This window comes from Onychomys torridus, chromosome 14 (genome assembly GCF_903995425.1).
Source record: "Onychomys torridus chromosome 14, mOncTor1.1, whole genome shotgun sequence".
Lineage (NCBI taxonomy): Eukaryota > Metazoa > Chordata > Mammalia > Rodentia > Cricetidae > Onychomys > Onychomys torridus.
This window is the reverse complement of record NC_050456.1, coordinates 76,148,290-76,162,520: the sequence shown is the minus strand read 5'-3', so window position 1 is coordinate 76,162,520 and position 14,231 is coordinate 76,148,290. Positions and strand designations below refer to the sequence as shown.

General features: G+C 48.1%; 1 protein-coding gene across 2 annotated transcripts in view; it reads left to right on the top strand.

Annotated features, from left to right (window-relative positions):
* Positions 1-14,231, top strand: part of Wars1 (tryptophanyl-tRNA synthetase 1) — a 38,436-nt gene that overhangs the window by 19,157 nt on the left and 5,048 nt on the right. For both annotated transcript variants that reach the window (XM_036206426.1, XM_036206427.1), the window contains exons 5-9: positions 4,822-4,941; positions 5,411-5,593; positions 11,081-11,181; positions 12,772-12,884; positions 13,108-13,281. In XM_036206426.1, coding sequence (XP_036062319.1) covers positions 4,822-4,941; positions 5,411-5,593; positions 11,081-11,181; positions 12,772-12,884; positions 13,108-13,281 — 691 coding nt within the window. The remainder of the gene's footprint in view (positions 1-4,821; positions 4,942-5,410; positions 5,594-11,080; positions 11,182-12,771; positions 12,885-13,107; positions 13,282-14,231) is intronic.

Below are 14,231 nucleotides of genomic sequence, written 5' to 3'. Positions count from 1 at the left end.
CTGTAGTTTTTGTTGTTGAAATCTAACTTTAAACCATGGTGGTCCGATAGAACACAGGAGATTATTCCAATTGTTTTGTATCTGTTGAGATTTGCTTTGTGGCCAAGTATGTGGTCGATTTTAGCGAAGGTTCCATGGGGTGCTGAGAAGAAGGTATATTCTTTTTTGTTTAGGTGGAATGTTCTGTAGATATCGATTAAGTCCATTTGAGTTATAACATCAGTTTAAGACCATTATTTCTCTGTTAAGTTTCAATTTGGCCAATCTGTCCAGAGGTGAAAGTGGGGTATTGAAGTCTCCCACTACCAATGTGGGGTTTTACATGTGATTTAAGCTTTAGTAATGTTTCTTTTTCATATGTGGGTGCCCTTGTGTTTGGGGCATAAATGTTCAGAATTGAGACTTCATCTTGGTGGATCTTTCCTGTGATGAGTATGTAATGTCCTTCATCATCTCTTTTGATTGATTTTAGTTTGAAGTCTATTTTGCTGGATATTAGGATGGCTACACCAGCTTGCTTCTTAAGACCATTTGATTGGAAAGTCTTTTCCCAGCCTTTTATTCTTAGGAGGTGTCTATCTTTGAATTTGAGGTGTGTTTCTTGTATGCAGCAGAAAGATGGGTCCTGTTTTCATATCCATTCTGTTAGTCTGTGTCTTTTTATAGGTGAATTAAGTCCATTGATATTAAGGGATATTAATGACCAGTGATTGTTCATTCCTGTTGTTATTTTTATTTTTTGGTGGTAGTGTGTGTGTACTTCTCTTCTTTGGGGTTTACTGCTGTGGTGTTTTCTATTGCCTGTGTTTTCGAGGGTGTATCTACTTCCTTAGTTTGGAATTTTCTTTCTTGTGCTTTCTGTAGGGCTGGGTTTGTGGATAAGTATTGTTTAAACTGGTTTTGTCTTGGAAGGTCTTGTTCACTCCATCTATGATGATTGAAAGTTTTTCTGGGTATATTAGTCTAGGCTGGCATCCATGGTCTCTTAGTGTCTGCATTATATCTGTCCAGGTCCTTCTGGCTTTCAAAGTCTCCATTGAGATATCAGGTGTTATTCTGATGGGTTTGCCTTTATAAGTCACTTGGCCTTTTTCCTTTCCTGCCCTTAATATTCTTTCTTTATTCTGTACGTTTAGTTGTTTAATTATTATGTGGCGAGTGGACTTTTTTGGGGGGGTCTAGTCTGTTTGGTGTTCTATAGGCTTCTTGTATCTTCATAGGCATTTCCTTCTTTAAGTTGGGAAAATTTTTGTCTATGATCTTGTTAAATATATTTTCTGTGCCTTTGAGTTGGTATTCTTCTCCTTCCTCTATCCCTATTATTCATAGGTTTGGTCTTTTCATGGTGTCCCAAATTTCTTGGACATTTTGGGTCATGACTTTGTTGGTTTTAGTATTTTCTTTGACTGATGAATCTATTTCTTCTACTGTATCTTCAACACCACAGATCCTCTCTTCCATCTCTTGCATTCTGTTGGTTATACTTCCATCTGAAGTTCCTGTTTGTTTACTCAGATTTTCTATTTCCAGCATTCCTTCTGCTAGTGTCTTCTTCATTTTTTCTATTTCCCTCCTCAGGTCTTGGACTGTCTCCCTTGCTTTTTCATGATTTTCTTTCAGGGACTTAGTGTTTTTTTCTGCTTTATTTGTCCTTTCCTCTAGTTTTTTATAGCGTTCTTCCCATTTTTTGTTTGTCTGTTCCCCCACTTTATTTTTTATTTCTTCTATATAAGGCTCTAGCCTCTTCATGATATTACTTATAAGGTTGTTTTCTTCTTCTTCTTCCATTCCATGATGTTCAGGTCTAGCTGTTGGAGAAGGTCTAGGTTCTGGTGATGCTGTATTGCTCTTTATTTTGTTGTATGTACTTCTGCCTTGACGTCTGCCCATCTCCTTGTGGATTCGTTCTTGGTCTTATCAGTGCACTTGGTCTATACAGAGCTGACAGATTTAGGGAGCCTCTCTCTGGGCCAGATGGGAGCTCTGGTCCAGATGAGAGTGCTGGCTGGATAGGAGCTGGGGGCTGGACTCTGAGTCTCAGGAAGTCCCTGGGGTCTCCTTATCTTGTCCAGATGGGAGCTTCTCTTGTCCAGATGGGAGTTCTGGGGCAGGATGGAAGCTCTGGTCCAGATGGGAGTTCAGGGCGGATGGTAGCTGCGGGCTCTGTGGTCCAGACGGGAGTTCCGGGGCAGGATGGAATGCTGGAGGCTGGTTTCTAAGTCTCCGGAAGTGGCTAGGGTCTCTGGCAGATGGGTGTGGGGGCAAGGCGTTAAGGTTGTAGTGTCCACCTGAGGGTCTCTCTGGTCCAGATGGGAGTTTCGGGGCATATGGGAGCTGGGGGTTGGTCTCTGAGTCTCAGGAAGTGGCTGGGGTCTCGGGCAAATGGGTGTGGGGCCAGGGTGTGGAGATTGCAGGGTCTGCCTGCAGTCTTGGAAAAGGGGAGCCTTCGCGCAGGGCCCACCGAATGGCTGGAAACTGGGGCCAACTTGGGCAGGTCCTCCTGGGATGGCTGGTGCCCAGGGGTGGGACCCAGAGGCGGTTGCCTCTCTGACTATAACCCCAGGCACTCACCTCTGGTGCAGATGGGAGTTCCGGGGCAGGGTAGAAGCTGGGGGCTTGTTTCTAAGTCTCTGGAAGTGGCTGGGGTTTCCGGCAGATGGGTGTAGGGGCAGGGCGTGGAGGTTGTAGGGTTCACCAGAAGGTCTTGGAGAGGGAGAACCTTCCTGGTGGGGATGGGGTGTCCAGCCCTATGGCCAGAACCTGGGGCCCAGTTGGGCAGGTCTTCCCCGGAGTGGCTGATGCCCAGGGCTGGGACCCAGGTGCGGGCCTCTCTGGGTGTCTGGAACTGTTGTTCATTCTAAGGGAGAGTCTGTGTTTTCTGTGCTGGCCTGCAGCTCACGGTCCTGCCTCAGGCTCCCAAGTGCAGGCACACACCGTCATACCCCGATTCTCAAACTCTCTTTTGTGGTAGTTCTCCAATTGTGCAAGCACCGTGGAGATGGTCTGGTTTTTTGTTTTGTTTTGTTTTGTTTTTGATTTGTTATTGTGTGGGTGGGTGTGAAAATGTAGGCATTGCATGTGAGTATCATGGGACAGCTCACAGGATTTGGTTCTCTCCTCTACCAAGAGCTAAACTCCAGTCATCAAGCTTGAGAGCAAGCATCTTTGCCTACTGAGCTATCTTACCACATTATTGATCTGAAAGCTTCCAACATCTTACATTTCTCATTGCCCCTGTGACTGTTTTCCTCAGTATAATAGCTCGGGGAAGGCATTTACATATTCTGAAGTTTGACATAACCCACTCCCTAGTGTTACCTATGAGCCTGGGGGTAAAATGACATCTGCAAGCTCATCTCTAACAAGGCCCTTTGGGAAGGGTATGCATAAGGCCCTTGGCCTAGGGCCTGGCCTAGTGAGCTCTCAGATACAGGCTGTGACCACATGAAAAGCAACTCATGGGATGGATTTTCTCTCTTCCATGTGCCCATTCAAAGTTAATTGGGTATAGCCATGTGGTGGTGGCACACGCCTTTAATTCCAGCACTCGGGAGGCAGAGACAGGCAATCTCTGTGAGTTCAAGGCCAATCTGGTCTACAGAGCTAGTTGCAGGACAGCCAGGCCTGTTACACAGAGAAACCCTGTCTTGGAAAAAAGAAAAAAGAAAAACAAGAAAGAAGGAAGAAAACCACAAATTCCAGGCTAGGGGGACAGCATGGTTTAGTAGATAAATACTCGCCTTGCAAGCATGAGGACCTGAGTTCAATCTCCTGAACTATATAACAAAAGGTATAATGATGTGTTTGAAATACCAGTGATTGGGAGACAGAAAAGCAGGTCCTTAGAGCTCACTCAGCCAGCCTAGCCTACTTGGCAAGCTCCAGATCTGATTAAGAGACCTTGTCTCAAAAGTAGCCCCTGAGAAACAACACCTGAAATTATCCTGACCCCCTACCCAAACACACACAGTCAGTCAGTCTCTCTCTCTCTGTCTCTCTCTGTCTCTTTCTCATCCCAGACACTACCTCAGATCTTAGCACCTGAAGTCAGAAGCAAGCCTACAGCTGATGCTGACCACTGCCCTCAAGGAGGGGCCTCCACAGCACTGATGGTGTCCCCATCCTGGGGAAGGAAGGTTGACTCTGGAATGGTCCTCAGTGAAAGACCCAAGGCCCAAGCTGGCCTGGGTTGCCAAGTCAGCTCTTCAGCCGGGACCTTTATCCTGAACCACTAGGACTTACCTTTCTGTCCTCCCCAAGCTAGGCCTGCATGGAACCCTGATACTTTCCTAGGCTCAGTCTCTTCAATCTCAGGACTGGTGGGTTCTAAAGAGGTGTATGGTACTGTTCGAGTGTCCAGCCCCCAAGGGTTGTAGAAAGCACTAAGTGCATTTGCTTTGATCGTTGGAGGCATTCCAAAAGGTACCAGTGGCATATTCATGCTTATCTTTTAAAATGTTGGTCCAGAGACAGGATCTCACTTTGTGGTACTGAGTGTCCTGGAGCTCACTGTGTAGACCAGGCTGTCCTCAAATTCACAGAGATCTGCCTGCCTCTGGCTCCTGAATGCTGGGACTACAGGTGTGGGCTGTCACCTCTGGCCCAGATTTTTACCCTCTAATTCCTAACTTACGTGTCTTGACTTCCAACAGAATTACTCACAGGGGTCCTCTCAGAGTTAGTCGCCTGCTGTCGTGTTTCCAGCACCAAAGAGATCAAATTCTGATTATTGTCTGTGTTATTATCTGTCTTTACTTTTCACTTACAAATGAGCTTTTTTCCAGAAAATGACACTATTTCTTTTTCTCTCTTTTTCTTTAGAGATATGAATCAAGTTCTTGATGCCTATGAAAATAAGAAGCCATTTTATCTATACACAGGCAGGGGCCCCTCCTCCGAAGCAATGCATCTGGGTCATCTTGTCCCATTTATTTTCACAAAGTAAGTATTGCTCGTGTGACTTGACCCTTCCCTAGTGAAGCAAGAATGGAGCTTATAGAGCATCTTGGAAGACAAGGCTGCTGCCTGTTGACTGCTCTACAGGACTAGGACCTTGCCACCTGTTCATTGTGTTTGCACTTGGGCTCATTCCAGAAAGCCAGGTGTGATGGCCTCAATTGAACCTGCTCCACTCCTCTTCCTGCTCCTTGACCTTGTCACTGTAGGCCCACTCTCGTCCAAACCTCATGTCTGTGTCTGCCAGATGACAGGAATTACTCTCACCTTGGGAGGAAAAAAAATGATTAGTGAAATGTGTGGCATCGCTAGTGGGATTTTGCAGTTACAGAGTAGAGAGGAGATGTGTGTGCACATACAAAGTGGCATTCTTCCTCAGGATCTCCATTCTCCATGTCCCTAGATTTGGATGCAGGGCATGTTCATACCTACAAATACCTTCTGTATTTTGTAGATGGCTGCAGGATGTGTTCAATGTGCCTTTGGTCATCCAGATGTCTGATGATGAGAAGTACCTGTGGAAGGACCTGACTCTGGAACAGGCATACAGCTACACTGTGGAAAATGCCAAGGATATCATTGCTTGTGGTTTTGACATCAACAAAACGTTCATCTTCTCTGACCTTGAGTTTATGGGGTAAGGAAGAACCACTTGGCTGCCTTCTGAGCAGTGAGTGCAGACATGACCAACCTGAAATGCTGAAGATGAGTTATGGCCTGGTTTTTTCTTCTGTTGTGTTCTGGAATGTTAGTTTCATTTAGCAGTAGTTTTTTAGGTGGGAAGCTCTGTGTGCCTAGAAAGAAGTAATGTCAGAAACTACTGTCACCTTCATAATCTTATCTGTAGAAATTGTAAATATCGCCCGGCATAGTCATGGTGTCACCCTCAGCTGTCATGGTGAAGTGTTTTGCACTGTAGTGTCCAAGGACAGCCAGTCTCAGAGTTTGGTAACCTTCTCACTCTCAATGTGACTTTTTCTTCAGAGAAAAGTGCCACTTATTAGACAGGTTCTACACAGTCCCGTTTCTTGAACTGACCATCAGCGTACTTCATTCTTAAACTTTCTCTCCAGGGATTACAAAGAAGTATGGTAAAACCATACTTTGAAACAGATATGTCAGTGTGCACCTACAGTCAGTCCCATTACTCAGGGCCCTGAAGAAGCAGGATCAGGAGTTCGAGGCTACCCCAGGGCTACATAACAAGACCTTGTCAGAAGAAACAAAGTGGGATGGAGGTGGTGCTTTTCGTCAGCCATCACAAGAATGGTATTAAAGCCCTGTGGCACATACCTCTAATCCCAGCACTCAGGCTGCTGACATCATTGGGCTACATCATTAGACGCTGTCTTAAAAAATAAATGTAACAGTGAATACTGGTTAGCTCCACAAATATTTTTTTGAGGACTGGGGTGATAGAGCACTTACCTAGTACGTGTGAGGCCCTGGGTTTGTTCCTCACCATGGTAGGACTTGGGAGGCATCAAGTCTTGAGCAGTAGAGATGTGGGTCTTCACTCAAGGGAGTCCATTCAGCAGGTTGGATGGGCATAGGCTTGAGGCTCTCTTGTATGGTGTTACAGCCAGTAATTAGGCCAAGGCAGTGTGAGGAAGCACACACGGCCCTGTGGGCACACAGGCGGTTGGCTGTTGCTGGTCCTCAGCTGTCTTTATATGTCCTTGGAGCCAAGAGGGAACTGTTTGTCCACCAGGAGCCGCACATACCCTAGCAGAAACTCTGATCTTTTACCAGCTAGGAAAATCATTAAAGTTTTTTAAATATTTTTATTATGCTGGGTGTGGTAGCACATGCTTTTAATCCCAGCCCTTGGGAGACAGAGGCAGAGGCAGAAAATCTTCCTAGGTTTGAGTCCAGCCTGGTCTACATAATGAGACTGTCTCAAAAATATGTTTTCTGAATTACATTTTAATTTACTGAGTAGGGCGCGTGCGTGCGTGCGTGCGTGCGTGCGTGCGTGCGTGTGTGTGTGTGTGTGTGCGCGCGTGCGCGTGTGTCAGAGGACATCTTATGGGACAGTGCTCTACTTCTACAGTATAGGACCTAGGAATCAAATTCAGGTCAATCAAGCTTGGTGGCAGGCACTTTCTTTTTTTTTTTTGAGCTGAGGATCGAACCCTGGGACCTTGCACTTACTAGGCAAGTGCTCTACCACTGAGCTAAATCCCCAACCCCAGGCAGGCACTTTTTACAGCTGAGCCTTTTTTTGTTTTGTTTTGTTTTTGTTTTTGTTTTTGTTTTTGTTTTTTTGTTTTTCGAGACAGGGTTTCTCTGTGTAGCTTTGTGCCTTGCCTGGATCTCGCTTTGTAGACCAGGCTGGCCTCGAACTCACAGAGATCCGCCTGGCTCTGCCTCCCGAGTGCTGGGATTAAAGGCGTGCGCCACCACCGCCCCGCCAGCTGAGCCTTCTTGCCTGCCTCTCCCCGCACAGATTACTTTTTGAGTTCTGCCTATCAGACTGTTCTTTAATTATTCCATGTGAACATAGAGACTGTTACCCCGGAAGGAATTTAAATGGATCTAAGGTCAAGATCTGACCCTGGGTCTTCCGTGGTCTAATGGTGACACAGATGTCATGAAACTTGGCACACTGTGTCCTTGTTTTCACCCCATTCCTCCAAATAGCCTGATGGCAAGTGCTTGCGCCTCAGCCCAGAGACAGGCTGTGGTCTCAGCCCCTGACCTCCGTTCACCTTGACCCACTGAGAATTTTCTCTCTTCAGGGGTATGGGGTAGAGTTGAATATCAGAAAACACATTTACCCCATTAAGAATTCCTTCTTCTTTTTTTTTTTTTTCCACTGAGTTCTCATTGGCCTTGGATCCCAAGTACTAGTGACTATAGTTATGATCAAGTGCCACCACACCCAGCAAGAATTTCCTTAAATACTTGAGCATTTACTTTCCTGGGTTAAATTTAATCTAGACTCTTATCTGTGATCTAACAAGCCTATTGGTCCTTTGGAGCTACAAATACAAGGAAGCCAGGCTCCACTCTTCTTGGGAAGGCAGGAAGGAGTGCAGTGTGTCCCTCTCCCTGCCTCCCGCTCACACCCCACAGAGGGCCTTCTCTCCAGTGATCCAGTGCAGTGTGTCCCTCTCCCTTCCTCCCGCTCACACCCCACAAAGGGACTTCTCTCCAGTGATCCAGTGCCAGTGTGTCCCTCTCCCTGCCTCCTGCTCACACCCACAGAGGGCCTTCTCTCCAGTGATCCCAGTGTGTCCCTCTCCCTGCCTCCCGCTCACACCCCATAGAGGGCCTTCTCTCCAGTGATCCAGTGCAGTGTGTCCCTCTCCATGCTTCCCGCTCACACCCCACAGAGGGACTTCTTTCCAGTGATCCAGTCCCAGTTCTGCTCCAGCTTGGTCTTATCCTCTTGGGTAAGTCCCTGTATCTCCCAGCTTGCTTTTTCTTTGCTAGAAATGGAACCGAGAGCCTTATGCATGTTAGGCCAGTGTCTACTAGTAACCTACATTGGTAGCCTCTACAGTTTATCTTGTAATGGAGCAGTCACTTAACAGATAATTGGGTGACAGTGAGGTCACAATGTTGGGAGATAGGAAAAGGTGGAGGTAAACAGGGTTAGAGATGATGCTCCATGCTGCCAAGCTTGTGGGCATTTTCAGAGTTGATGTGCATAAAGCTCCTCACATGGTACCTAGGTCCTGGACAATGTTGCCTTTTCGCTGTCTTCCAAGTATGGAGCCTGTGTTGGGGAGGAAGGCCCTCCCTGGGGGGCAGTTGTTCCTCTGTGGGACACGGACAAGTGTGGTTCTTGTTGATGTGCAGTGTCAGGCGGTGCTAACAACGGTGTGGTGTCTGTCCCTGTGTGGGCTCCATTCTGCTGCTACCAGGGCACATCTTTTACAGCAGGATCCAGCTAGAAGGCCAGTTCACAGATGATCCACATTCAGTCATCGAGATCCCCAGAATGCTTGCCACCTTTGCTGGTCCCCTGGGGGCACATGGCTGCTGCTTCCCAGAAGCCCCTCTGCACACACTGCTTCCTGTCTCAGAAGGCAGACTGGTGTCTTCCCAAAGGTTGTGGCATTCTGCAGTTTTGTTGTGTCAAGCATATGACTAGATGTGGGGTGCAGGGCCTGAACCTCTGCTGACTACTAAGTGGAAGCTACAGAGACTATAGCTGGCCCTATGCCCATATGGACTGATGTGCCCTGCTCTCCTGTGCCCACCTCCCACCTGCCCAGAGACACCCAGGAGCTCTCCATCACACTCTGATCAAAGCTGTGCCACAGCTATGGCGTGATTAAAATGGGCCCAGGCTTCAAGGCTAGGTGAACCTGGTTGGATTTCAGTTCCTGTGTGCACAGGATCTGTGACCATGACCTGGACCCTCAGAGAAGCCAAGGCCATGCTTCTCAAGGGACTTGTGCCAGTCACTGTGCCACATTGTACGTGCCTTGGTCACTTTTCTGCCACTGTAGTAGAGTACCACACACTCGTAATTGAGGAGAACTCCTTATTTCACGTGTGTGAGTTTTTTTCCTGTGTCTTAGGGTTTCTGCTGCTGTGAAGAGACACCATGAGCAAGACAGTTCATTATTGTCAGCAGCACACATGGTGCTGGAGCAGTAGCTGGGAACAGATCCACAGGCAGCTGGCAGAGAAGCACTGGGCCTGGCATGGACTTTTGAAACCTCACAGCCTACCCCCGTGACACACTTCCTCCAACATAGCCACACCTAATCCTCAAACATGAGGACTGAACATACAAACATAGGAGCCATTCTTATTCAAACCACCACGATCTGCATGTCTGTTTGTGTGCCACATGTACCCACAGAGGCCAGAGGAGGCTTCAGATCTCCTGAAACTGGAGTTACGTACAGTTGTTAGCTGCTACCGTGTGATAGTAGAAACAAGCCCGGTCCTCTGTAGAAGCAGCTGTGCTCTTAGCCCCTGAGCCATCTCTCCAGCCCCAACCAAGACATTCACTGTGCCCAGTTCTCAGTCCAAAAGCATGGTACTGGCTTCTGACAAGGACATTTGTCCTGCGTCACTCTCTAGCTGAAGACAGGAGGAGAGGAGGGTATAACTAACTCATTCCATAACAGCAGCCTTAACCCACTCTCCCCATTGCCATGACAGTGGTAGTTAAATTTCACATTTAGGTGGGCCTCTAGCAAAGCTCCTGCCAGACACTGCACTCGATCTACACTTCCTCCCTTCCTGTCTTTCCATTGCCTGAGGAAAGAGATACTGTCAACAAACACAGTGCAAGAAGTAGGGGCAGGGAAGGCACTGGAGGGGTGTCTCAGGTTAAGAACATTTAATGCTCTGGCAGAGGACCCAGGTTTGGTTCCCAGCACTGACTTGATGGCTCACAACTATCTATGACTCCAGTTCCAGGGGTCCAACACGCTCTTCTGAGCTCCGCAAGCACAAGGCATGTGTGAGGTGCACATATATGCAAGCAAAACACTCATAAATAAAAGTTTAGAAAAGAAGCCACTCTGGATTCTGCTACCCTCTGTGCTGTCTCAGCCTGCTTCCCTCTGCTGTCAGAATGGCTGCCACTGATCTAGGCATCATAAGCATGCCCTTCACCATCAGAAAAGTCAAGTTGCTCAAACCAGCTGGTATGGCCCACCCCTGTTGCTGGGTTTGAAGCCAGCCCTGCCCAAAGCACACAGTACTACTCCAGTACTGGGGAGAAGTAGCCAGATGCTGGGAGGAGCATCTGCACTGCTGCATTCATCAGTTCCCATGCATTCCAGTGGGCACATGCGTTTCACCGCACCATCATGTCAGCGGACAGTTGTGGGGCTTCTTCCTTGAGATCACAGCATGCTGAGCACTGGCCTAGCAAGATGCGGGTGTTCCCTGTTAGCCCTGCCCTCTGCACCTGGCTCCATTCTGACCCCTCATCAGGTCTTCTTCCCAGAGCTAGTTAGAGGCATGACTGCTATAGATGTCTGCCTGCAGATGACTCCTCCATGCATTCCTGTTATGCTTGAGCCGGACACATGTGATACCCAGTGTGTGTCTGGCAAGCCGCCCAATGATACCCAGTTTTAGTTACTGCTACTTTGTTGTCCATGGAGGCTATCCTCCAGCTCAGGTGTGACTCTGCTCATCTCTGCAGGCAGAGCCCAGGCTTCTACAAGAATGTGGTGAAGATTCAGAAGCATGTCACTTTCAACCAGGTGAAAGGCATTTTCGGTTTCACCGACAGTGACTGCATTGGTAAGGGCTTGTTACTGCCTGGGGACCTCTCTTCCTCTCTCGGTGGGACAGGCAAGCTCAGAGAGGAGACTAGCCATTGTTCGTAAGAATCACAAAGTAGCAATGCCAGGTAGTGGTGGTGGCACAAGCCTTTAATCCCAGCACTGGGGAGGCAGAGGCAGGTGGATCCCTGTGAGTTTGAGCCCAGCCTGGTCTACAGAGTGAGTTCCAGGATAGCCAGGGATAAACAGAGATCAGAAACCTTATCTCGACAAACAAAAAGACCCACAGAGTAGCAACACCAAAGCCTGAGCTAACCTTCCTGGGGAGGGTGTGTGTGTTCCAAGAGATAGATTCATATATGTAGCAAATGCTACCACTGAGCCCCATGTCACCACAAGTATCTGATCTTTAAAGCCCAGAGACCTGAGATGTTAGCACTTCATTTAAAACACTCAAAGGTGGTGTTCCAGCAGACTCAGACAGACAGGCAGACAAGACTGACTGGAGTTCTCCAACATGCTGGTGTGATCCCAATCATTGTAGGGCTTGGTAGAACCCAGGAGAGTTACAGGAGGGCAGGTGATCTTCTGCTCAGCTATGGGAGCCTTCCCTGCACTCCAGTCTCCCCGTTTATAGGAGATTTTAGTGGGATGTGGTGGCACACTCCTTCAATCCCAGCACTCAAAGGCCAAGGCAGACAGATTTCTGATTTTGAGGCTAGCCTGATCTATATAGTGAGTTCCAGGTTAGGCAGTGGCCACATAGTAAGACCCTGTCTCAAATAAGTAATTAAATATATATAAAGAGAAGGGGTTTAGCTAACTACAGGCTCCTCCCACCTCCTTACTCTCCTCCCATGGCTTTGCCCCACTGATACACACAGTATTTGCCAACTGTATACACACGGTTGTGTCCTCTACATGTCTGTCCTTCCAATGTATCAGCCTTTGTAGGCCATCATTCTGAGACTTGTGTCTGGGCCTTCTGTTCCCTGTGTCCACCTGTTCCCAGTCTCCTGACCTCCTTCTCTTTGATGGTTCAGTCAGATTCATTCCCAGCAACTGGAGCATGAGCTTCCTGATTTTGAGAGGTATTTGACATTGGGATCACAGCACCCAGGGTAGTTCCACAGTGGAGCAGTTAAGGAGCAGCTTCTTGTAACTGCCCTACCCTTCCCTGACACCCCAGGTTCAATCCTGGTTCAGCCACTCACTTGCTGTATGTAGCTGTGACAAACCACGTGCATGTTTGTAAGGTGGCAGGAGGTGCCTTGGCATGAGGTTTTGAAGAGAACAAACTCCTGGAAATGGCCCGTGTGGTTCTGTGCCCTTAAGGGTGGCACTGGTAGCCATGGAAGCCAGATACATTGAAGGGGAGAACGTTACACCAGTGTGTGGTGTGGGCACAGCTGAGCACACTGAGAACACAGATAGGAAACTGGTGAGAGACCTGGGGTGCAGCTGGACTTACTTAGCTCCCTTTCTGTATTTTTAGGCTTTCTTTAGTTTGTTTTCAGTGGGAAAGAAACCCATTGTTGATTCCTTTAACTGGATTAATTAACCAGAACATCGGTCGGCCCAACACATAAGAATGTCTCCCTTCTTTCAGGGAAAATCAGTTTTCCTGCTGTCCAGGCTGCACCATCATTCAGCAACTCTTTCCCGAAGATCTTCCGAGACAGGACGGACATCCAGTGCCTCATCCCGTGTGCCATTGACCAGGTTAGGGGCCAGAACCAGCTTGTGGGAAGGGAAGTGGGGCTGGCTGTGGTTTCAGGACTCTCCTGGGAGGGTGGAGGTGGTAGAAGTGTTGGGAGAAGAGAAGCCAGTTTGAAACTGATGACAGGCTTCACAGCCTCCCGTGAGGGTGGCTCCTTGAGGGTTGCTCATTGGCCAGAGCCTGGCCATTCGTTCCATTGTCTTCACCCAAGTCTTTTCCACCCAGGATCCTTACTTCAGAATGACGAGGGACGTGGCCCCCAGGATCGGCCACCCTAAACCTGCCCTGCTGCATTCGACCTTCTTCCCTGCCTTGCAGGGTGCTCAGACCAAGATGAGTGCCAGTGACCCCAACTCTTCCATCTTCCTTACTGACACAGCCAAGCAGATCAAGAGCAAGGTAAGCCTGGGAGAAACAGGAAACACGTGAGTTCACTCAACACACCACCATCTCATGCAACTCAGACTCGCAGCAATGTTGAATTCCACAGGGGCCCACTGCCCACACAGCAGGGGAGCTTGGGTTTGGGTGGATTGGGGTTTTGGGCCTTTGGTTTTTGGTGTTAGGGAATTCATTAGTCTTTGACCCCCTTCGTATAGGCAATAACCTGGGACTTTTGCTGTTTGCCCTTCTCTGTCGTCCTCACCAGCCTGTTGATGCAGAGGCAGAGACTCGGTGGTTTTCTTTAAAGCATAGTCAATGAAGCTGTTGTCAGATGATGTAACAGATGGTCCTCTGAACATCATACCTGGTAGGGCCAGTTACTGTGCTGATGGTTTCTGAGATTCCTTCTACCTCAGTCCCTGCCAGACCCTCAATAAACAGTTTGTTTATTCAAAGTGTCAGTGTAGACCAGGCTGTCACAGAGAGCCACCTGCCTCTGCCTTCTGAGTACTAAGATCAAAGGCGTGCGCCACCATGCCCAGCTGCTATGTTTGTTTGAAGCAGAGAGTCATGAGACAGAGGATCATCACTCAGTGCAAAGCTCCTGCTCTGGCACACTGCTCCACGGTGAGGGCAGCGGCGTAGGCTGCTATTCTCTAGACTGCTCTCCTGGAAAGAATTGAGATGTACCCTCCAACAGGATTGCCATGTCTAGTTGAGCCCTGTCTGGCAGGCTGTGGGTGCTTGGTAAATATTTGCAAGTCAATTGGAAACTGGAATTAAAAAGGAGTTTGCACATTCACATGCTTCAGAGCCCAGTGCTGTTTGCTCAGAACTGAGCTGCCAGTGAGTGTGAGCCCTTCATGGTTCCAGGAAGTCACTGATGTTTCCTTTGGATCCAAGTATGTGTTTGTGGATTGGATGGTCTAAGAGGAACATATCTAGGGGATGTTATACAATAGTCA